The sequence below is a fragment of the Crocuta crocuta genome, unplaced genomic scaffold (genome assembly GCF_008692635.1).
Source record: "Crocuta crocuta isolate KB4526 unplaced genomic scaffold, BGI_CrCroc_1.0 scaffold7, whole genome shotgun sequence".
NCBI lineage: Eukaryota > Metazoa > Chordata > Mammalia > Carnivora > Hyaenidae > Crocuta > Crocuta crocuta.
This window is the reverse complement of record NW_027531904.1, coordinates 5297388-5321786: the sequence shown is the minus strand read 5'-3', so window position 1 is coordinate 5321786 and position 24399 is coordinate 5297388. Positions and strand designations below refer to the sequence as shown.

At 46.0% G+C, this 24399-nt stretch overlaps 1 protein-coding gene across 2 annotated transcripts; it reads left to right on the top strand.

Moving 5' to 3' along the window:
• The first annotated feature begins 412 nt into the window (after window positions 1-412).
• Window positions 413-16697, top strand: DET1 (DET1 partner of COP1 E3 ubiquitin ligase). 2 transcript variants are annotated; one of them, XM_077774383.1, is made up of 4 exons: window positions 413-1506; window positions 4527-4714; window positions 13064-13255; window positions 16343-16697. In XM_077774383.1, exons 1-4 carry the CDS (start codon window positions 424-426, stop codon window positions 16464-16466), a joined length of 1587 nt encoding a protein of 528 aa, XP_077630509.1. In that variant the 5' UTR covers window positions 413-423; the 3' UTR covers window positions 16467-16697. The 2 variants fall into 2 exon arrangements, with proteins under 2 accessions (XP_077630509.1, XP_077630508.1); XM_077774382.1 differs by having other exon boundaries at window positions 16207-16697.
• Window positions 16698-24399: the final 7702 nt, after the last annotated feature.

Below are 24399 nucleotides of genomic sequence, written 5' to 3'. Positions count from 1 at the left end.
TGCAAAACGCCATTGGGATTTTGGTAGGGATGTGTTGTGTTTATACATTGCTTTCGGTAATATGGACATCTTAACAGCGCAGTATGTCCATTTCTTTAATGAATGTGCGCTCAGTGTTACTCTTACACTGAACAGCTCTGATGTAGTTCCAGGTTTATTCTGTTGAATTTTCTCAACATCTAAGCATGCTTTGAAGGTGTTCCTAGTGAATCAGGTCCTTCCCTCAAACCTGTCCTTAGACCTAGAAATGTGGGGACCACTTTCTGACTATAATCTGGGAAGGAGCATTGCTGATCACCTCATCTTCGGAGCTCCTGGGTCCAGGGTGTAAGGAGGAAAATCTTTGACTTGTGTATATTTGTATTTCAGTCGACTTTATTTTGTTTTCTTGACTGCTTTACTTTTCCGTGCAGAGATGTGATAATGGATCATCATGTTTCCACCATCAAACCTCGAAGGATCCAGAACCAAAATGTCATTCACCGCCTGGAACGCCGACGGATCAGCTCAGGCAAGGCAGGCACCCACTGGCATCAGGTCCGAGTATTCCACCAGAATGTCTTCCCCAACTTCACGGTCGTCAATGTTGAAAAGCCTCCTTGTTTCTTGCGTAAATTCTCACCTGATGGACGCTACTTTATTGCTTTCTCTTCAGACCAGACATCTCTCGAGATCTATGAGTACCAGGGCTGCCAGGCAGCTGAGGACTTGCTGCAGGGCTATGACGGGGAGATCCTGTCCAACGGCAATGACCAGCGGTCGGTCAACATCCGTGGCCGGCTCTTTGAACGCTTTTTCGTCCTGCTGCATATTACCAACGTGGCCGCCAACGGCGAGCACCTGAATCGGGAGTGCAGCCTCTTCACCGACGACTGCCGCTGTGTCATCGTGGGCTCAGCTGCCTACCTCCCGGATGAGCCACACCCTCCTTTTTACGAGGTCTATCGGAACAGTGAGTCCGTGACCCCCAACCCCCGGTCCCCTCTGGAGGACTATTCCCTCCACATCATTGACCTGCACACCGGCCGCCTGTGTGACACACGCACCTTCAAGTGTGATAAAGTGGTCCTGTCGCACAACCAGGGACTGTACCTGTACAAGAACATCCTGGCCATCTTGTCGGTGCAGCAGCAGACCATCCACGTCTTCCAGGTGACCCCCGAAGGCACTTTCATCGACGTGAGGACCATCGGCCGCTTCTGCTACGAGGACGACCTCCTCACCGTGTCAGCTGTCTTCCCTGAGGTGCAGCGGGACAGTCAGACGGGTATGGCCAGTCCTTTCCGAGACCCGTTCATCAACTCCCTCAAACACCGGCTGCTCGTGTACCTGTGGCGCCGGGCGGAGCAGGACGGCAGTGCCATGGCCAAGAGGCGCTTCTTCCAGTACTTTGACCAGCTGCGGCAGCTGCGCATGTGGAAGATGCAGCTGCTGGACGAGAACCACCTGTTCATCAAGTACACGAGCGAGGACGTGGTGACCCTGCGGGTCACAGACCCCTCACAGGTATGCAGTGCGCTCCTGCCTTTCCTCCCGCCCCCTGGGGAGACGGAGCGGTTCTGTCTGCCTGCAGCCAGCCTCCCAGAAATTCGCATTTCACGTAGTCTTGAATTTTGTTCACCTAGGCCTCAAACTCAAAACAACTCCATTTTTCTCTGGCCACTTGTATTCATGTGGACAAATGGAAGCTAAATCTCACATCATTGCCTTGTGGATAGTCAGCTCTGATTATTCCCTGATTCTGATTCTTCTGCAGAGCATTTTCAGTACCCCTGAGATAGAAGCCCACATGCTACAGGGTCGAAGTTTGGACTGACTATGGGTACTTCTGCCTTCGTTTTGTGAGACTGTGATTGGTGGTCTGACTGCTTTAGTTCTAGGAATGAGAATGAGCCACCATACCAAAACCACTTCCTAAAGGTGTAGCCTCCCTTTCCTGCCTAAATGGTTAATGTCAATATACTTCTTCATAAAACCTTCAGAAGGTAACTAATAGGTAAGCTCATCTGGTAGTTAAGTTTTATGACGTTACCCTGACCTTGCCCATGTGTTAGACCATAGATTGTAGAGCAGTGAAAAGATTAATTTTTTTTTTTAATGTTTTATTTATTTCTGGGAGAGAGAGAGGCAGTGTGAGCAGGGCAGGGGCAGAGGGAGAGGGAAATGCAGAATCTGAAGCAGCCTCCAGGCTCTGAGCTGTCAGCACAGAGCCAGATGGGGGGCTCGGACCCACGAACTATGAGATCATGACCTGAGCAGAAAGATGCTTAACCGACTGAGCCACTCAGGTACCCCGAGCAGTGAAAAGATTAAAAGGAAGTCAGAGTTTCTCATCCTCCAAGGGAATCCTCAGGACTGCAAGTATTAGAGTATTTTGGTTTGGATAAAAGGTCTCTTTAAGGGAGATAGCTGTTTCTCAGATGGGAATAAAGTGGTGGTAAGGGCACCGAAACCATTAAGACTCTGGGGTTGGAAACCATGTTGAAATTCAGGGTATTTGGGGCATTTGTCTTTGAGAGCCTCACCATTTTAGTGTTGATCAAGTAATACACCTACCTTTCTATACCTTTGCCCCCTATTCTGTTTCCAGAACATCTTAGATATGAGTTTGGGAATTGAGAATAGAGTAAACCACAAAGTTACCACAAAGCAAACCACTTTCAATCACAAAGGGGGCCAAGTCTGGTATCCCCCACTGACTTGCAGTTGCTTCTGTCATAGAGAGACTGTACGTGGCATTGTTTCCTGAGACCTTACCAGCCATCTGTGTTAAAATGTTTTCCAGTATTTTTCTTCTGAATCATAGCTTGTGTATTCTTCAAGGTGGCAGGGAGGGGGAGCGGTGAGTAATATGGCTGGACATTATTTTTTCTGGAATCTTTTTCTTCCCTATTAATGAAGAAGTCACCCGCTGAGCCATCACGAATGAGCATCTAGTTCATCTTATATGTCATGGGAGATTGGCAGTGAAGCCCTTGACTCCTGTACCCTTCTGTCTTGTATTTCCCAGTCTGCCCTGGAGGCAAGGCTAGTAAAGGTTTGTGTAATTTTATATTCACATAATTGTGATGGATCCTGGTGAAGCGTGATATGATCCAAATGTTGTCCACGTTTATAGAAAGGACATGAGTCAGTCTTTTATTTAGGTTTGAGCTATAATTACCTTTTTCTTGTGGAAGGACTAAGTCATCTGTGGGAGCCGCGTTTGAGATTACCCTTCCTCCCTGTGCTAAAAAACATGACCTACTTGCTTCCGGGAGCGGTAATAGATTGTAGCTCGAATCAGCCCTGGAGCTCAGTGTTTTGCTGACAGAGGCTGTAACGTTAAACCCAGTTTGCCGTTTTCCTCCCACCTCCTTCCCCAGTGTAATTTGATAGGTTCCAATAAGGTTAATGAATAAAAGGCACATGTACACACACAGCCTTGCTAATATTATGGGTATTATTCTCAGGTTACCCTCCAGCCTCTTTAATTTACAGCCATATTTAATTTCCAGGTGACCCCGCAAGAGTCATGTCACGGACGCTCTGGGAAGGATGAGGCCTAGTAAGACAGACGGGCCACGCGGCTCCAGGCATCGGCGATGGGGACTCACAGTCAGTCCTGGGGTGGGGGGGGTGCTAATGCTGACGTTCTGAAAACGTGGAGCGTCCTGTTGGAAGCCTGCAGGTTGATTCACGCGGCCACGTTCATTGTGACAAAAACCAGGGGTTCACAGAGCACTGGCTGTGTAAAGGAGGAGGGCCGGCCCCCAGGGACCATTCAGAGAAAGTAGTAACCCTGCCACCTATGGCATTTGAATGCTTTTCAAGTTCCCCCTCCGATCTTAATTGCTACAGGTCTCAAATGTGTCTTATAAATGCTCTTGGCTGAAAAGACATTTATGAAGGAAGAAATGGAAAATGCTTCTCTGATTTTTCGTTTGTTCAGCGCCAGTTCCCTGCTTGGTGACAACTTGCCTGGGCACTTTTGGGCCACAGTGTACCTAAGGTGTCTCTCTGCATGTTAGAAATCTTAAGAGGGAAAATAAATGCCCCTGAATTAAACTTTCAACTGTACATATACAAGAGAAAATAATTTGCCAACAGGCAGCTACAGGCTACCAATCACTTTCTCAGCAGGAAGGAAAATTAAATCTGGCATTTTAAAAAAGTGCTTTTTATTTCAGAGTGGGTTGGAGAGCAGGTCAGGAAGAAGTACTAGGAAGGAAAAACATTGAATTTGCAGAGTCTGAAATGAAAGGCTGAAAACCTTTCTACACATATACTGGGCCAGCTCAGTAGTTCTAGAAGCAAATACAGTGGTAAATCCGGCAGTACTGGCCATGACTGATGGCCCTTGCCTGATCAGGTCCACGAGCCTTCCTCCTTTCCCAGAACCACGTGCAGCCGGGCTGTTACGCTAGTGCAGGAGTGGAAGCGTTCGCTTGTTTTCCTTGGGTAGTTTGAATTTTCAGCCCAGTGCTAAGTTTCCAAGGCATGGTCTTATCCCCAGCTGGCTCAGAGCTCTCTCTGTTCTCCTGCAGGCCTCTTTCTTTGTGGTGTACAATATGGTGACAACAGAGGTGATTGCTGTGTTTGAGAACACATCCGATGAGCTCTTAGAGCTCTTTGAGAACTTCTGTGACCTCTTCCGAAACGCTACCCTGCACAGCGAAGTCCAGTTTCCCTGCTCAGCTTCCAGCAACAATTTTGCAAGGCAGATCCAGCGCCGGTAAGCTCTCTGCCAGGCTTAACAGGCTTACTTTTTCTTCAGACAATTCACTGGTATTAGGCTGGTAGTCATTTCCTTCAGAAAGCCCTTCCTGTGTTCTCTCTGCCCACCTTGGTTTGGTTAGGTCTTCCCGTTGTAACCCCTAAGGTCGTTCTGACCTTTTCCTTTCTATCTCTCAGCACCAGTGGAGTTACTAGTGCATTGTCTGTGGTTCCTCCCAGACTGGATGTGAGCTGCGGAAAGGCAGAGACTGTGTCCTTACTGTTTATTGCTGCGTTCTCATGAATACATTTATTGTACGTATCGTATTAATGTCAAGCATTTCAGTATTTCTTGAGCAAATGACTAAGGAAATAATTTTAGAATTTCTGGTTAAACGTGATGTGATGTGTAGAACACATGCATTTATCTCTGCTTCATCCCCAAATCCCATTAAAATAATAATAAAAAGAAGTAAAAGGTGTAACTTTAAAAAAATAAAGAGAATGGAAGAGGAGAGACCCTGGAGGCAGGAGATGATTGGCGACATGAGATACGAATCAGTGTTGGGAGCTGAGAAGCTAACTGATGCCTGGTAACTGACTTCGCACACTTCAGAGAACAGAAACAAGACTGCAGAGCCCTCTTTAGAAAGGGTCAGGGAGTTGGGGCCCTGGGTACCTCGGAAGATACCTGTGATGTGGGCTTAAACTGGGAAGATTGGTCTTGAAAGGAGCAATCAGAGGGCACCTGGGTGGCTCAGTCAGGTAAGCCTTCTACTCTTGATTTAGGCTCAGGTCACGATCTCATGGTTTGTGAGATTGAGCCCCACGTCGGGGTCTGTGCTGACAGTGTGGAGCCTGCTTCAGAATCTTTTCTCCTTCGTTCTCTGCCCCCTTGCCTGCTTGTGTGTGTTCTCTCTCCCTCAAAATAAATAAGTAAACTTAAAAAATTAAAAAAAGAAAGGAGCACTTGGTTCCTTTAGCCTAACCCTTCTCTAAGCCTACTCGGACAAATGACTGTTTCTCCTCCACCTCCACAGAAGAGACTGGAGGTTCAGTCTCCTGAGAAACTTGAACCGTGTAGGCCCTGGTTTCACGTTCAGGAAGTGTAGCATTCTGAGCATAGGGATGGGGTTTAGGATGCTAAAAACAAGAATTGAATGGAAGCCAACAAACCGAAAGGTAAGATATGACAACCAGGCCTATACTCCTTATGCAGGAGATTAGAGATTTTTCCCGAGGGAAACTGGCCAACCCAGAGAAGAGACCTTCAGGTATCGAGCCCCCATCAGCAGGGCTTCCTATGAACCAGAGCTTCTGGTACAATTATCTGAGATCATTATTGTGAAGCGAATGGTTGCTCTGGGCCAGTGGCCCAGGCTGAATCCTACTGTAGTCCGTCAGTGCCCCATTAGATGGCACTTCATGTGGCTCCCCGCAGCCTTAGCCAGTTAGGGGAAGGGTCTGCCCTAGGTTCCAGGATAGATCCGAACGGAGTGAACAGAGGACTCAGAATAAGCATTATTGGCACTAGGAAAAAGGAGCAAAGGAGGTGCATTACTGCCGTGGCGTCATCTTTACGTAAAAGGATAGTACGCGACGAGAAGTGGGCGTTGGTTTTCATGCCGCTAACTCGCCTTCTCCTTTTTCTCTGGTTCACACAAATTATCTGCCTTCTAAGCATTTCTGTTCAGTATGGAAGGATTTTTGGAGGCAGAATGTGGATCAGATTGTGCTTTTTTCTTTTTGGAATGGATTTCCTTCTTTTAAAATTAACTTTTAAATTAGGCAGATGTTGTCAACTAATTACAAGTACAGCTGGCTGAGTGGAAACATCAAAAGAAGTCACCAGAGAGGGTCAGTGCCCACGGGGGCAGGGGTGTTGTCTCTTCCGTTCGCTGCCCTACCCAAAGTGCCTGGGCCTGTGTCTTTTGTGCGGGAGAAGATTAGTAGGTATTGGCTGAGGGACCAAAGCCACCCAGTAGTTAGAGGAAGCTGTGTTTTGTTTTTTAATTATTTCAGAATGCATCTGGAATTAAGTGAAATTGTAAGAAGTCCCAGGAGAAATAAAGTTTGAAGAGAAAGGTGGTATCCTAGCTTCGATATCCTCAAAATTTTGCATCATGCCACCAAGAGATTTTGAACAACTGTAGATGTCCCTACACATTAATTTTAAGTTAATCCTAAAATTTTTTTGCTCTTAAATTTGAATAATTACATAAGATGTAATTTTCAGCGTATATTAAATATTTATTTTAAAAAATGATAAGTTCCCCCCCCCAGTTTTATTGAGATATAGTTGGCATATAACATTGCATAAGTTTATGGTGTATAATGTAACACTTTTGAACATAGCTAGGGGAATCTAGATGCCATAGTAATTTGGTATCAGTATTTGATATAAAAAGTAGAGAGCAAATTATTCCCATACTGTTTGAAATTTCATTGTTTTTTCTTGTCTTGCGATTTGTATTTGTATCCTAATATAACGTGTTACATGAAATATATTCTAATACAATATATCCCAATATATAATCCTAATATATCCTAACATATTTTATTAGCCATCTTATCATGCTTTGCTGCATCGAAAGTACAATGTGTATATACATTGGAATTATTTTTTATTTCTTGTGAACACATGGCTCTAAATGCCCAATTTTACAGTCTCCAGTAATCTTTTGGTAAAAAATAAGTGAAAGTGGATCCATTATAGGTTGGAGCAAATGTTCAAGAAAAAAAGGAGGGGGACACTGAGGATCATGAGTTACTTAAGGAAAATATTTAGGCCAAAAGAAAACATACAATATAAAGAATAAAGGAACAACATTGCAATCACTGAAATAATTGAAGCTATAGAAAAGGAAACATTCCTAGAACAGAAATTAAACTTTGTACGTGTAGTTGAGAGAGTAGAATAAACAGGTGAAAGTAGGAAAATGGGAGAGAAACGATGAAAAGAAATTAGAGAATTTGTGGAGGCGCTCCCAGTTTCTGGTGATTTGCAGAGGGTGCGGTAGAGAAAAGGAAGGGAGGAAATGGTGTGAGACCATTTCCCTGTGCTGAAGAGCTTCCGTCACTTCAATGAGGGGCTGGGCTGGCTCAGGAGGGCTCAGGAGAGCCAGGCGCTAAACATGCACAAATTTTTGCAACCAATTGCTACGTGGTATTAAAAATTAATTACTTCCTAATTATTTTACTATTATTTATGCTCTTGGGTGTATTTGTGTCTATTTCATCTGTGTGGTGAAAATACTGTAGAGTTCTGTGCTATGGCTCACCTTTTGACAGTGCCACATTCCGTGGTGTCTCATTGCTACCTTGAAATTGACCACAGCAGTAGGATCAACAGCACAGAAATTGGCAAGCGCTTCAAATCATGGCCTTTCCCCCGGAGATAAATAATTCTTAAATCTTTATTAGTGTATCACCAGCTCCATCAAGTACCCGATGAAATAAAGACCCGTATGGAGGCATACCATCATGAAAATTTGGAACATTGAGGCTAAGGAGAAAATTGTAAAAACTTTGAGAAAGAACATACATTTCACATGTTAAAAAATAAATCAGAATGGTATCACACTTACCAGTAATAACACTGAAAGCTCTAAGCCATTAAAATGATGCCTTCAGAATTCTGTGAAAAAAATGATATCCAGTCTAGAATTTTATTTTATTTTATTTATTTAACATTTATTTATTTTTGAGAGACAGAGCATGAGTAGGGGAGGGCCAGAGAGAGAGAGAGAGAGGGAGGGAGACACAGAATCCAAAGCAGGCTCCAGGCTCCAAGATGTCAGCACAGAGCCCGATGCAGGGCTCAAACCTACAAACCATGAGATCATGACCTGAGCTGAAGTCGGACACCCAACCGACTGAGCCACCCAGGTGCCCCAGTCTAGGATTTTATATCCAGTAGAGTGGAACAAAGACATTTTCAGACATGTAAGTTCTTTAAAAATTACCTCTCATATATCTTTTCTAAGGAAACCTTTGGAAGATGTGTTTTCCACATAAACCACAAAAGTATGGTACAGGAAATAGCCTGAAACTAGAGAGAAGCAAAGAGCATTCTGAAGATGATGGTAAAAGGGAAGTTCCAGAGCGGCAGACCACCAGGTGGGCCAGGTGGGGACAGAAGGGTGGAGGTTTCCAAGAGGCAGGTGTCCAGGGAAAGATTGTAATCGTTAGGAGGTCTGGTGGGTTTGAGTGTATCAAGAAGAGATTGCCAGCTCTGTTCTGGTCGGCTTGTTATCATGGGCCTCACGAGGGTGTTCTCTGAGCACAGCTTTTGAAGGAGGTGAGGGAGCAGGCCACGTGGGTATTGGGGAGCACATTATCCCAAACAAAGGCCGTATTAGATCTGAAGGTCCTCAGGTGGGTCTCATGCATTTGAGGAGCACCGGGGAGGCCAGAGTGGCTGGGCTGGGGTCAGAAGGAGCATAGTAGTTGGAGACGTGGTCAGAGGTGGGGCCAGACACCTGAGGCTGTCTGAGGCTTTGGTCCTAACTGCAGATGAGATTGTGCAGCATTTGAGCAGAGGAGCGACACAGTCTCACTTGTTACTTTAACAGGGTCACTCTGGCTGCTGTGTCAGGAATAGACTGTAGGAGGGTGGGGTAGAAGCAGGGAACCCAGTTAGGAGACCGTTGCAACGATCCGCTAAGTATGTTTCTTGTCACAGGCAATACATATGTATGTATTTACGCACCTAGAAGAGTGCCTGGCACATACTAGGCGGTCGGCAGTTATTTGTTGCTTGAATGACATTGGCTTGAATCAGGGTGGGAACAGTTGACCCTGAAGAACGTGGGTTTGAACAGCATGGGTCCACTTAACACAGGCTTCTTACAGTAATACAGAACCGTGAACCTATTTTCCTTATGATTTATTTTCTTAATAACATTTTCTTTTCTCTAGCTAACTTTATTGTAACAATACATATAACATACAAAATGTGTGTTAGTCGCCTGTTTATGTTATCCACTGGTAAGGCTTCCGGTCAACAGTAGACTATTAAGTTTTTGAGGGGCTAGAAGTTATATGTGGAGTTCTGACTGTGCAGGAGGTTGGCACTCCTAACCCTGCGATGTTCATGGGTCAGCTGTAATTGTATGATCAACGTATTTTGAAAACAGAACCCTAAAGATTAGTGGAGCATGGGGTTTGGGCTGTGGAAGGAGCAAAGTCAGATGATTGTAATGTTTTTGTCTTGTAAAGGAGAGTTGCCCTCCTACTGCGATGGTGAGGCTGTGGATGAGGTTCAGGGGAGAAGATCAGAGGTTCTGTTAGTGGAGAAGTCTGGTGGTTTCTCAGGAAGGAGTGTCAGATGCTCCTGCCAGGACGGGTGTATATCTCCTGAGACATAAATCAGCTATCGGAGTTAGCAGCGTGGAGGCCACCGGTGAGCCGCATGAGAGTGGTTTCCGTGGGATGGTGGGGTGAAGCCTCTTTGGGGAGGGCTTAAGGAAGAATGGGAGGAGAAGAATTGGAGACAGTACCAGAAAAGTTTTTGAGGAGTTTTGTTGTAAGGGAGAGCCGGAAGATGGTGCTTGCGCTGGAGGGGTGAGTGCTTTTATTACTTTGTAAATGAGAGGGGGAAATGGCGTGTTTGTATGCAGATGAGACTGTGTAGTTGGGGGAAATCATGGTTTAGGAAAAAGTGGGGAAGAATTGATGTCATGTATGAGAGGGGATGGGACCTGGTGCCTTTCCAAGCGGGAAGATTGCTGTCACATGGAGGCACAGACAGTAGTGTGGTGCAGGTCGCGGATGGGAGCCTCAGAGTCCTCTTCTCGTTCCTTCTGTTTGTCAGGAACAAAGCAGGCGATGCCATCAGGTGAGGGTGGGCCTGGTGGATGTGTGAAATAGGCATCAGAGGGAGTGGGAGGGCCAGCTGGACCGGGGTAGTGTCGTCCGAGTGCCTGCAGCCGGAGGGCCTCACGAAGTTCATGGTTCTACATTTATTTGAGCATTGTATGTCCCCCTCAGCCGTGGAGAAAACCGAGCAGATACAGGCACGGAGCAGGCAGCGTTGAGCGTAATGAGGGCTGTAGGTTTGCCAGGTAAGTACCACCAAGCAAGGGAAGGCAGGGCTGTGGAGGATGAGTGCAGTGGATTAAGTGTGGAATTGAACGTGGCCTGAGGGAGGAGAGAGGACACCGGACGTGATAAAGGTGTAGGATGACAAAGTTGGTAGAATCAGTGGATTGTGGATCCAGGGAGTAGAGGGGCTGTGCTAGAAAGATAGCAGAGGAGGCTGGAGAGAGTGGTGCCCCACCCTGATGTTACAGAGAGGTCACAGCCACGGCAATGGTGAGATTGAGGATGTAGTACCTCGGGATGAGGGCTGAGGCAAAGAGGAAGTTCAGGAGCCAGGGGGACACGTGCTGGAAGGATGGTCTCTGCGAATTGAGAAATCGCCACGAACTGAGAGAGGCATAAGCGGGCAGAGTGACAGTGAGCCAGGATTTAGACACTGGAAGTTGGCACAGGAATAACGGCTTCGTCTTTCTGTCTGTGGGGTGCATGGCGAGTGGAGGTGGTGCTGGCGCTGGAGAAGCACTGCTGTCACCGAGGACCAGGCCCTGTCACTGGGAGCCAGAGCCAGGCAAGGCCACCGTGTGGGTTATGAGAGGCAGTACCGAGGGCCAGGCCCCGTCATTGGCAGTGAGTGAGCCGGGCAAGGCCGGGGTGTGGGTTATGAGAGGTAGTGTTGCATCTTGGCTGAAAAGGAGCTGAAAATCAAAGAACCCAGGGTCTTTGATTCCAGCCCCTTTAAAAGGGAAAGAAATAAGTTCTCTTTGGCCCAAGATTTAATTTCACGATTTACACTGAGGCTGTGAAAATTACTGTCAAGAGGAGTAACAGAAAAGCAGTATTGATAGCTAGGCTCATAATGAAGTGTTAATGTCCATCTAGCATCACAGGTTAATGGGGACGACAAAAATCAGAACCCGTCTCATCAATCTTTTGGGTCTCCTCAAAGTCAGGAACGTTTAAGTGTTTAAATTTGCTTCATTGGTTTTCATTCCGTTAATTTCAGGGATGAGATGTTACATTTTCTCCCTGGACTAAATTATTTTCCCTTTGAGTTTTAAACCATATGATATGCTTTGATAGAGAGATTTAAAAAAAATACATACTGAAAGTTGACCTTCTTCCTAAGAAACTGTAGGAAAGTGAAAAAGAATAAAAACAAAATGTGCTTACACAGGCACAATTATTTTGACGTATTTCCACCAGTCTAATTTTTTTTTTTTAATGTTTATTTTTGAGAGAGAGAGACAGAGGTGAGTGGGAGAGGGGCAGAGAGAGAGAGGGAGATACAGAATCCGAAACAGGCTCCACGCTCTGAGCTGTCGGCACAGAGCCTGACAGGGGGCTTGAACCCACGAACTGTGAGATCATGACCTGAAGTCAGATACTTAATGAACTAAGCCACCCGGGTGCGCCACCACCAGTCTGATTTTTAGGCCTAACTTCTCTCTCTCTCTCTCTCTCTCTCTCCCTCCCTCCCTCCCTCCCTCCCTTCCTCCTCCCCCCCCTCATTTTTTAAAAATCATACTGTGTAGACAGAGTATACCCTGACTTACATTATGATAACTATTTCTACTGTTACCATGTAATTTGAAAATTACAGTTTTCCATTAGGTTCTTAATCCTCTGTCAATTTATCGTCATCATCAGCAATGCTTTAATAAAGGGGCACAGAGATTTTTCTAAATATGGAATTGCTTCCTTAGGGTAAATTTCCAGAAGAATAGAAATACTTGCTCAAAGGGTATTAAATGTAGTATTCATTACAAGTGTGAGAAATTGCTCCATGGTTATTATTACTAAAAATAAGTGAGATGTGTGACTGTGTGTCCGCGTTATAGTTCTTCAGACGCCGGTGTTTCTGCGGGGACGCAGGTAGCCAGCTCCTAAACTTTAAACAAAGAACAAGTAGTTTGTCCAAAGTTTTGATGGACTTTGGCTTATAACTGATCCCAAGGAGAGTCACAGAGAGGTCGCTCGTTCTATAGGGTTCTTTGCTCTCTAGAACTCCCAGTGCAAACTAAGGCTATTATTTGGGGGAAGTAGAGTGGAAGTGGTGTCATGGCATAGTCACACTCTTTTTAAACTTGTTTGGAAAGAAAGGCTTTGTTAACTTTTCTAACGTAATTTAATGTTCCTGTGTCGAATTTTTTTCTGTTTCTGAGAAGAGCTGTAGCCAAGCCGACTTGTGATGTGTGAGTTCTGACTTGCCGCATTATCTAGATTTCTGTTTACAGACTGAGTTGTTTTTAGACATGTTTTATCAGTTTAAAATCCAAGGCTGCTTGTTGTGTCCACTAACACCTTCCTCACTGGTGCTTTATTTTAGGTTTAAAGACACTATTGTAAACGCCAAGTACGGAGGGCACACGGAGGCGGTACGCCGGCTGCTGGGTCAGCTCCCCATCAGTGCCCAGTCTTACAGCGGTAGCCCCTACCTTGATTTGTCTCTCTTCAGCTACGATGACAAGTGGGTGTCTGTCATGGAGCGCCCCAAGACTTGTGGAGATCACCCTATCAGGTACACCGTCGCCACAGCCTCCGGGCTCCGGATGGCCTGCTTTCTTACTCTTCTTCTCAGAGGTCATTTCCCTGTGACTGTGTCCGCTTGTCCTCATGGGTTGAATTGGAGGGACAGGCTGTTTCTGCAATGTGAGTGCTTTAGATCACGTAGGTACTAGTCTCAGTAGTTCTGCCCTTTGTTTCTCCTCAAAACATCCAGTTCAGATAAGTTGTTCCCTTTTAAAGGTATCCAGGGCATAAAACCACATGCCATTTCATGGTAGTACTTATAGTTGAGACTTCTTAATTTTATTTCACTCAAATCATCTTATCCCCCATGTTACCTAGTAGAAAAGCTAGCAGAGATAGTTTGACGAACGAGCAGGTGTTGGAGAAACTCCTGCTTCTTCACTTGGACAAATTCTGGAATGTTGATACTGTATTATTGCTAGAAACTTGAGACTAGCCTCTTACAGACAGTCCCTCCATCACAGATGTCTGCTTCACAGACCCTCCTTCTCTCTGTGGGAGCTTGTGTTGTTCTGTGTGATGCATTAGGTACCAGGGAGAGGATTGGGCACCACTGCCACCCGTGAGGTTATTTCGGGGGAGGTATGTTCTGGAACCCTGGGCTGGAGAGTGGAAGGTCTTTTTCACATAGAGACATAGAAACAGTGGTAGCTAGTATTTCACAATCCAGCTTCATTGTGTATTAAAGAGGCTTGGGTAACATTCTGTACAATTAATCACCATTCATGGTGTTTCCTTTGGGATATTTCAGTCAAGTTTCAATAAACAGTTAACCTTTTTTTTAATTATGGAAAGTTTTAAACATGTGAAAGCAGAAGAGTATAATGAACTTGCATGTGCCCACTGCCCAGTCTTAACAGTTCCCATCCCATGGTCAGTGTTGTTTCCTCTTTCCACCCCCACTCCCAGCTGCCACCCTTGATTATGATGAAGCAGATCCCAGATTTCATAGCATTTTGCTCATACACATTTTAGTAATTTCTAAAAGAGAAAGAGTTAAAAAAAAAAAATACAACCTCAATACCATTATTCTGTCTTAAGAAAATTATCAAAAATTTATTAAGACCGCCACATACCTAGTTTTCACATTTCCCTATTGTTTTATAAATATTCTTTTATGGTTGCACGTGTTCCCATTGGGATCTAAACAGTGTTCATACATTGTATTTGGTCGCTACTTCCTCAAATCCATTTTATTCTAGATGTTCTGCCTCCCCCTCTTCTCCTTGCAGTGAAATTGTTGAAGAAACCATGTTGCTTGTCTTGTAGTATTCCCCACATACTGGAGTTTGCTCACTGCATCCCTGGAGGAGTATCTACTCTTTTCCTCATTCTCCCCTATTTCCTGTGAACTGGTGATTAGATTTAGAACCCCAGACAACTCGCTTTACTTACAAGCCCTTTGTGTGTTGGGGACTAGGTGGGTTCCGTGAATGTGGTTTTCACATGTAAAAGCATATCATGGGCCTCATTGGATGTTGTCAAGTGCCATGAGATACGCTCCCCTCCTTTCTGACCTGCCTCTCTGATTTGAAAAGATTAACCTAAGTAACGAATTTGGAAATGGCTATCGGCCCTGACTATGGGGTTTTTTCATTTACTTTTAATTTAAAATGAGAAGTATAAGGATATCAGAGGCACTGGAAGAGGAAACGCTGTGACCTGAACACGTGTATTGTATGTTGCAGCCTCGTCTTTGTCACTCTGCACGTCTGCATGGGCATGGTTGTCATCCTTCTTAGCGTGATATTTTGCATGGGCTTGTATCTTACACACGTTTTTCCGTGTTGTTACGTAGTCCTCAGAATAATGGTCTTGATGGCGGCATAGTGTTCCCTTGGTTAGATGCACTTCAGTTGATTTAACTTGTCCCCTGTCGCTGGGTCTTTATTCTCGGTCTGCATTTTTACCTTAGAGCTGTGCTAGAGGCCGTCTTTATTCACATCACAGTTTACTTCATTTTGATTAAATTCTGGGGTTGTAAATTCTTGGAAATGGGATTATTGAGTCAGAGGCTATGAGTATCTTTATGTGTACATATGTTTGTTTTCCAAAAGGGAAATTATAGAGCTCTCTAATTCAGAGCTCTCATTTTCTGGAATTTACGCTAATTCAGCCCCCACCCCCCTGAGCATCCCTAGTTCCTAATACCGGAGGATACTTATTTTGCACCTGGGAACATGTATTTAAGTATGTGGATGAATGGAATTATTAGATGAAAAATGGCAGACTACTTAGTATTTTGTTTTTGTATGCGAAAAAGAAGAACCTTTCAAAAGAATTTATTCTTAAAAATTAACTCAAATATGGGCCTAGATCTACACTGTCCTGTATCATAGCCACTAGGCACATATGCTTGTTAAGCATTTAAAATGTGACTAGATCAAGTTGACATACGCTTACGGGTCACACATCAGATTTCAAAGGCTTAATACAAAAAACAATGTGAAATATCTCATTAATATTTTTTACACAGATTATAGGTTGAAATGACAGTATTTTGGAGACCAGTATTCGGTTAAACAAAGTATTTTATTAAAATTAATTTCACCTTTCTCTTTTTACCTTTTGTAATGTGGCTACCTGGAAATTTAAAGGCGTACACGTAGCTCGCATTTCATTTCCGGCTCTGGCCTAAACGGTGTTGGGGCAGTGTTTCTGGGAAAAGGGGAGGCTGTAGTTAAGGCTGTAACTAAGGGTTATCTTGGGAAAGAGAAATGACCCAGTGACTCAGCACAGCACAGTAAAATTCACAGGGACCCTGTGCATAAAATGAGCAGCTGGGACTAAGGTGGCTTCATAGTTCCGGTGACCTGGGGCTGATGTCAGAGGAGATGCCGTAAGACGGAGTAATGAGTCGGCGTGTTCCGTGCTGCGCAGATGTCTGGCTGGTGGTGAATACTCTGTACCATCGTCTCTTTCTCTCCTTGTTCTGTCCAGGTTCTATGCCCGGGACTCTGGCCTGCTCAAGTTTGAGATCCAGGCGGGCTTACTGGGCCGCCCCGTCAACCACACAGTGCGACGCCTTGTTGCCTTCACCTTTCACCCTTTTGAGCCTTTTGCTATTTCTGTGCAGAGGACTAATGCCGAGTACGTTGTCAACTTCCACATGCGACACTGCTGCACGTAGGTGCCTCACCGAAGCCCAGCTGCCTGCTCTTCCGAGACGTCGGCCCCTCGTGTCTCCGTGGGCTCCCTGACTGTCAGCTTTGTTGGTTCCTGGTGGTTACGCCTCCGATGGGGAGAGACGGAGAGAGGGGCGAGGGTGGCGCAGCCAAAAGGAATTTGCATTGCATCCAACTACTGATTGATTTAAAGTCCTCTGGTCTTTTCCCTGTGGGAACGCCCAGCATTAATTAAGTCCAGTTAGTTTTTGTTTTATTTTGCGTTTTATTGCTATGAAGATGAGCATTAAATCTTCCCTCCCGTCATGTCCATTCTTTGGCATTATGTTGTGTGTGGTCTGAAGCAGGTATACCTTGTTTACTCACGGGAACCGTGTCCATCCTTTCCACATAGGCAACCACAGGGCTGTCTTTATAAAAAAAAATAAATAAATAAAGCCTTGGTATTTTCTTACTTAAATATAACCTATTTGATGACTGCCTTTTGTCCCGATCTCACCAAATACTTTTCATGTTCGTGGTTCCAGGAAGGACCATGGAAGGGACTGGAGGCCGTGACTCCAGCAGCCGCCCTTGGGAGAGCCGAGTGGCGTGTGGCTGCATGGATTGTGTCCTTCCCTGGGGTTTTCTCCTGGCAGTCGTCACAGCTGGCGGGGCTGGGCGTAACTGCACGTTCGCATGTGGAAGCACGCTGCCATCTGTACCGTCTGTGTCACGCAGGTGGGAGAGCCAGACCCCGTGTGGCACGTACCGCAGTGGGGTAGTGAGAGCTGGCAGGCTCCAGGTGTCCCTGAAGAGATCGGGCTGGCTGTTCCTGTGTGGCCCAGCCGTCACAGCTCCTCCAAACACCTGCTGGCCCCCAGCCAGCCTCCTTCTGTCCAGTCTCAGCCAGCGTCCTCCAGGGGGCTTGGGAGGCTGCTTGTGTTTCATCTGCATGCGTATCCCCCGTTTAGGAAGTTAGCTTGTTTAGTAGCATCCGACTTTGAGAGCAGCCTTGGAATGATGGACGTCAGAGCAGCTTGTGGAAGGAGTCATGGGTGCAGACAGACGGATTCTGTATCCCTCTGCCATCCAGATCGGCCTCCCTTGGGAACGTAACAAACGTGGTAGGAGATAGCGGCCCCACCAAACACAGTTCAGCTAATCTCCTCACTCTCAGCATTGAAAGGCTAAATTCATTCTCCTTCAGCACACAGCGCAGGATTTGAGCTCCAGCTATGGGTCAGGTAGATGCTGTGCTGAGGTGTGGAGGAGGAGACACGTAGGCCAGTAAAGAGAACTGTCATGCAGAATGGCAGAAGCCCCGGCAGCGGTTGTCTGGGAACAGTGGAGGAGGGGGGAGGAGAGGTGGAGGAGGAGAGCCGTACTGGGGAAGGGGCACTGCAACTGGGCAGACGGGACTCTGATGTGTGGGCCAGGCCAGAGGACGTTTCGGGAGAGATCGGCACGCACAAAGGCTCAGCAGCACGAAGGGGGCTGTCGGGGCTGTGGAGTGGTCATCAGTATGGCCGCGGCACAAGCTGTGGGGAGGCCCGGACAGTGTGACTAAATCGTGAAGAGAAGTCTCGTGCGTGGCATTAGGGTTTTGTGCAGCGGAAGACGTGATCCGAATTTCACAAAGACCGTCTTTAGCAGTCCGGAAGGTGTTTTGGAGGCACTAGAGGCGGGAGACAGGCCGACGAGCCCGTGGCGGTGATCCAGAGAAGAGGAGGGTTTGAACGACCTCCCTGGACGTCTGGAACTTGAAATACCGAGGCACTCTCCTAGATTCTTCGTGGGTCATAACAAAATCTGGGCGCCAGAGCAGTCACATGTTTGTGGGGACTCCACTGATTTTTCGTGGTAGAAGCACTTCACCCACAGCTTTTCTTTTATGACGGGTTGCTCCATTGTACCCGAGGGACTTGTGAGTGTGGAATCACTGGGGCCTCAGTGTGAATCCCCGCCCTTGTGCCCATTAGCTCAGTGACCCTGGGCAATTTCCTAGCCTTTCTGAAGCTTAATGTGTATTTCCTTTCACCTTGATCCTCCGTTCCCCTGGTCATATCTTCGATCTTTCATCAGGTCTAAGTCCCCAAGCAATCCTCATATACTTCCCTTCTCTGTTTACTCTCCCAGTCACTGAAATTGCCATTTTGATACCTTCATTCATCTTCCAAAGCCCACCTTCCATTTCTCATTGATACCTTGCCACCTATTTCCAGACGGAAATAGAAACAATCAGGTGGGAATTGGCCTTACCTTTCTTTTACCAAGTCAGTTACATGACTTGTGTCTGTGTTCCTTTCCTGCTTTTCCTCAGGAGTCACACAGCCCTGCTTCCTTCCCTAAAAAGCCAATTCCTCCATGTACTCAATGAATCCTGTCTTTTCTAGATTTCTCAACTTCTTTACTCCTGTGATGATTCTTTATCTTCATCTTGATGGATCATTTCTACTAGTACATTAGATACACTCTAGGATCTTCTTTCTTTCTTTCTTTTTTAAGATTTTATTTTTAAGTAATCTCTCCACCCAATATGGGGCTCAAACTCACAAACCTGAGATCAAGAGTTGCATGACCTACTGACTGAGCCAGCCAGGCGCCCTTACGATCTTCTTTATTTGAAAAAAAAATTTTTTTTAATGTTTATTTATTTTTGAGACAGAGACAGAGCATGAGCAGTGGAGGAGCAGAGAGAGAGGGAGACAGAATCTGAAGCAGCTTCAGGCTCTGAGCTGTCAGCACAGAGCTGCATGCAGGGCTCGAACTCACAAGCCGTGAGATCATGACCTGAGCCCAAGTCAGACGCTCAATAGACCGAGCCCCGCACGTGCTCCAGATCTTCTTTCTTTAAAACTTCCTGCTTTGGCCTGTTTTCCCCCTTCAGTTACTGCCCCCTGTCTGTTACCCTTCACAGAAGAACTTCTCAAAAGAGTTGTTTAAATAATTTAATCTCGCCACGTCCCAGTTTTCCTCAGCCCACTCCAGATGGGCTTTAGTCCTCCCTCCAGTGACAATGTGCTTGTCCAGACCAGTGAGTCCGTGCCGCCAGTTCTGCACACACCTCTCGTCCTTCTTGCACTCAGCCGGCTGGCGTTGGGCATAATTCATCTCTCTCTCTCTCTCTGTCAGGAAGCACTTGCTCCTCTTGGTTTCCAGGACAGNTTGTGCCTTTTGGTCCCCTTTGCTGGCTGCTTCTTGGCTCTACCTTTAGATGCTAGAGTGCCCCAGCCCTTGGCTTTGGATCCTCACCTCATTTCCTTTGTACACCATTTCTTTAATAGACTTCTCCCATTTCCCTGCTTTTATATCCTAGTTTTATGTGTGCTGATCCTCAAAATTATAACCCCAGCCCTAATCCCTTCCTGGACCTCCAAATTCATAAATCCTGTTGCTTACCTGGCATCTTCATCTGAATATCTCATAGGCATTTCAAAACCACCATGTCCAGAACAGGCCTCTTGATTCCCACTCCCCACCTCTAACCTGTTTTTCTCCTCCTAGATTTCCCAGATGGTTTCAGTGCTTAACCCATTTACTGCAGATAATAACTTAGCAACTATTTCCAGTTTTCCTTTTTTCCAGCCCCCACCTCTCCCCGCAGCGCCCAGATGTCTGACTTCGCCCTGCCAATCACGGTGATCTCGTGCTCCGTGTTAGTGACTAGAACTAGGCCAAGACCAGCTGGCAGAAGGGGGTAGTTTATGAACGTCGTGTGACTTAAATCAGGTCAATGATACTGTGAGGTAGAGGTTTCTGGAAGTACAGGGGGAACATTTCTCTTTTGAAAATGTCTGTGAGGAACCATGTGGCCCACAGTTCCACAGCCCAGTACCCTACGATCCTATCCAAAAAGAATCAGTCAGGGGCACCTGGGTGGCTCAGTCGGTTAAGTGTCCCACTTTGGCTCATATCATGATCTTGCAACTTGTAAGTTCAAGCCCCGAGTCGGGGGGGGGCTCTGTACTGATAGCTCAGAGCCTGGAGCCTGCTTCAGATTCTGTATCTCCCTCTCTCCTGCCTCTCCCCTGCTCATGCTCTGTCTGTCTCTCTCTCAAAAATAAAGAAATGTTAAAAAATTAAAAAAAAAAAACCAAAAAAAAAACCCAATCAACCTGAGGAGGAAGCTAACCTGGATGGCAGAGTGGAGAGGAAAGAGCCTGGATCGTAGATAACGTAGTTGGTTGACTGAGTCACTCAACCCTGAAACCCACCCTACATCTGGGTTTCCAGTTCTGGGAGACAGTAAGTTTCCATACTGTTTAAGCCACTTTGAATTGGTTTTTGTTGTGGTTGTTGTTTCTTATAATTGTTTCTTATAATTAATAGACGTAGAGAGAAAAGCAAGTCCTGTGTGGAAAGAGTCAGGGAATTCCTGCTGGCTGGGTATCTTCTTAAATTGGGTTAGAAAAGGCCAAACTGTGACTCTTGTTCTCTGATTTCTGTAAGATTCCTGGCTCTCCGAAAGCCCCGTTCAGCCATACCCGTACTGGCCTGGGTGTTCCTTATGCCTAAAAGGATGTAACTAAAGTGAGAGATAAAGCACTCAGCTCATTGAGCACTTGACCCATATTAAGGTCACAACCCCTGTGTATGTATATTAACTTTGTTCTTAAAGGATTTTAGGCTCCTCTCAGTAAATTCTAGTGCCTTCTCTCCACAGATATCCAATGAACCTCAAGAATCTTTGGAGAAACAAACTCTTTGGAACCAAAATGTTTAAGAAAAGCAGAGACTTCAGGGGATTTATCTTTCAGATCTGAATTCTTGCCTGGCACTCTCTCTTCTCATCCCTGCTCTGCAGGGGCTGATGTGTCAATGATCCAGGGCCAAGCTGCTCTGGACCTTTGAGAGAAAGGCTCCATTTAAATTTAGTCTCTTTCATTCAGAGTCCTCATGGAGAAGCACAATATTAAATCAGTGAAAAGCCTAAATTAGATAATTTTTAAAAGAACGGTAGCTTCATTATTTTTCAAGTACACAGAGTAACTCCCATCTCAGCCATGAAGTGTTCCTTTGTAGAAACCCTCGGAGACTTTCCTTAATGAATAGATTATAATTATTGGTAATCAGCATAACGGTTCTCTGCAAGGCGTGCTTCGAAAGGAATTGAGCCTATTAGATGGTTTTGATGTTCCAGAGGGCACTTTTGTTTACAACATCAATCTGCTTCGTGTAAACCTTCATAGCTGTAACCCTCTGTTGTTTGGGGGCGGGGGGGGGAAGGAAGAATTCTGAAGACTCTCTCCATCATACAACATTTGATTATCAGAGACAGAAATAACGTGGGAGGAGAGATGTATGGTAGGACTCATTCTTTACTCACGCTGTCCTGACAGAACTATGGGACCGGTGGGGCCTGGTGCAAACCCTGTCCCTGTCACCAGCTAGCTCTGTGTCCTTGGGATGGATAATAACAACCTCAACGAGTTTCAGTTCCTCTGTAAAATGGGGTAACGTGTACCTGGCAGGCCTGGTGTGAGCAGGAAATGAGTGTTAATTAAAGCTCTCCATACAGTAAGTAGTCAGTAAATCCTAGCTTCCATTCTCTCCCTAGATCTCCTGGCCTGGGTGGGAGGCTCCCCCGCCCCCCCGCACCCACCTCTTTAATGTCACAGAGACCGCACCCAGCCTTGGTAGAACCTCTTTGTTCCTTGCTGATCCAGAAATATAAATTTGCCCCTTCTCCAGGCCCAGCCCCTACACAGCACACTGGTGGCTTTTGAAGTGGTGCCTTTCTTCCCGCACAGCCTCTGTCCCAGCATGTCCAGCTCTGAGAAGACCAGAACATCCCTAACCTTACTCTTTGTAGCCAAACTCACTGGATTCAAAGGAGCCTTGTTTGCTGACAGTTAGTTTGCTGTCGTTGATTGTGAACGTTTACCAAGTGCTTACTCAGGGGCCAGAGGCTAGGTAAGCACCTTATACCAGAAGGTATTCCTTCATTTCCTCAATCCTGAGATGCGTTTTTCAAAATTGGAGTGCATCCAATGTTGGGATCTCATCAGTGCCAGACAGGCGGCCACCATGCCGTCACCGCTGTCATCACCTGTGCAGGTGCACACTGAGCGCGCGCTTCACGTGGTCCTCATTTCTACTGAGTGACATGCATGGGGGAAACCACATGTGTTAAATGTCCATGCTCTTTGAAATATCTTCAGAAAGATTATCTGAGGATCTTGTGTTGAAAGGTTATTTTGTGTACAGAAAGGTACAGAAGCAGAGCAGTGTGGTTAATTTTGGTATCAGGGAAGCAAAGGTTCGCCACCGAAGGAATGAATGTGAGGCTGTATTTTTTTTTTTTTTGCGAAGCAGCAACCAAGTGCTTTTTGGAACTTAGGGAGACAGAGAACCACTGGCACACGGAGTTTTACTGGCATGCTGAGATTCGTGCAGAAGGATCACCTGTCAAACACCCAGCAAGGTGAGTGAAGGAAGAGGAGACTGTCACAGGCCTCGGAATAAATGAAAGAAGTATTTTTTAATTTTTTTAATTTTTAATTTTTTTTTAATGTTTTTCATTTCTGAGAGAGAGAGAGAGACAGTGTGAGCAGGGGAGCGTCAGAGAGAAAGGGAGACACAGAATCTGAAACAGGCTCCAGGTTCTGAGCTAGCTGTCAGCACAGAGCCCGACGAACCCACGAACTATGAGATCATGACCTGAGCTGAAGTCAGACGCTCAACCAACTGAGCCACCCAGGCTCCCTTAAATGGAAGAAGTTTTAATGCAGTGAGAGGCCTCTTGTGACCAATTCATTAACATGTGAACCAGGCTGTTGGAAACTTTATGCTGACTCTGAACAGAAGCCGATTCACTTCCGGGGCACATGATTCCAAACAGGAAGAAAATGAAACTAGAGCTGAAGTTGAGAAATACTGATGACAACTGGATGTTCCTTTTTTTTGTTTGTTTAATTTTTTTTAAATGTTTTATTTCTGAGAGAGAGAGAGACAGCATGAGCAGGGGAGGGTCAGAGAGAGAGGGAGATACAGAATCTGAAACAGGCTCTAGGCTCTGAAGTGTCAGCACAGAGTCTGACTCGGGGCTCGAACCCATGAACCGAACCGTGAGATCATGATCTGAGCCGAAGTCCGACGCTTAACTGACTGAGCCACCCAGGTGCCCCACGATATTCCTCAACGTGCTCCTAATGCCTCTAAATGCAAAAAAAAAAAAAAGGGGGGGGGGAGCTAAATGCTCTTTGAATATGTATTTGTCTTAAGGATACTAGTACGGTTTGTTTGAATTCGGTACACAGACGTGGAAATGACTGCCATGAAGGAAGAAGTCTGTTCTACTTACACGTCTCTAGAAATAGGAGGTGCAGCATGTCAGCCTCCCACGGGGAGGCACCTGGCTCAGTCTGAAGGTTGGGGAGCCAGGGGGAAATGTGGGTTTCTACCAGAAGGGACAGGCAGGGAAGGCTGAGTAGGCCTGGGATTGGCTAATCTGAATAATTTCGGTGGCTCTGGGACATAGGGGCTGTCCCCAGTTGTCCGACACCTGGCTCTGAGGTGATGAGGGCAGCTGGATAGGGGCCCAGAGTGTGAAAGCACCATAGAGGAGGCCGTTGGGGCATTAGGGCTCTGGACTGGTTGGTGTGTGTGTAAAGGCACACTCCCAGGTGAGTTGTGCACTGTCTCTAGGAATTAGCCAATCCTGGGAGGGACAGTCTGTGAGGTCAGTGAGGTCCTACCTGTCAAAAAGCATCAGAAAACAAAAGGCACACTTAATATAGTATATAGTGGTTGTTCTAAGTAGTAAGAAGGCATCACCCTGCTATAATGATCTAGGCTCCTTTCTGTTCATTAGTGGCATATTGTTGGTAGCCAGCCTCCAGGATGTCCCGCCATGATCCCACCTCCTAGATTCATGCTTTTGGGTAGTTCCCAAGTGCGAGTGTATCACTTTCAAGCCTGAGTTTATAAAAGGCATTTCGGGGCCTGGCTTCCACGTCCACCCTCCCCCCCCTTCAATCACTCACTCTGGGGGAAGCTAGCTGTCCTGTCACGAGGACATTCAGAC

What these genes read in the sequence shown, in the direction of transcription:
- DET1 (XM_077774382.1), top strand. Translation starts at nt 424, where the DNA reads ATGGATCATCATGTTTCCACCATCAAACCTCGAAGGATCCAGAACCAA. An exon ending in GGGTCACAGACCCCTCACAG is followed by an intron (nt 1,507 to 4,526) that starts GTATGCAGTGCG and finishes GTTCTCCTGCAG; the next exon opens with GCCTCTTTCTTTGTGGTGTA. An exon ending in TGTGGAGATCACCCTATCAG is followed by an intron (nt 13,256 to 16,206) that starts GTACACCGTCGC and finishes TGTTCTGTCCAG; the next exon opens with GTTCTATGCCCGGGACTCTG.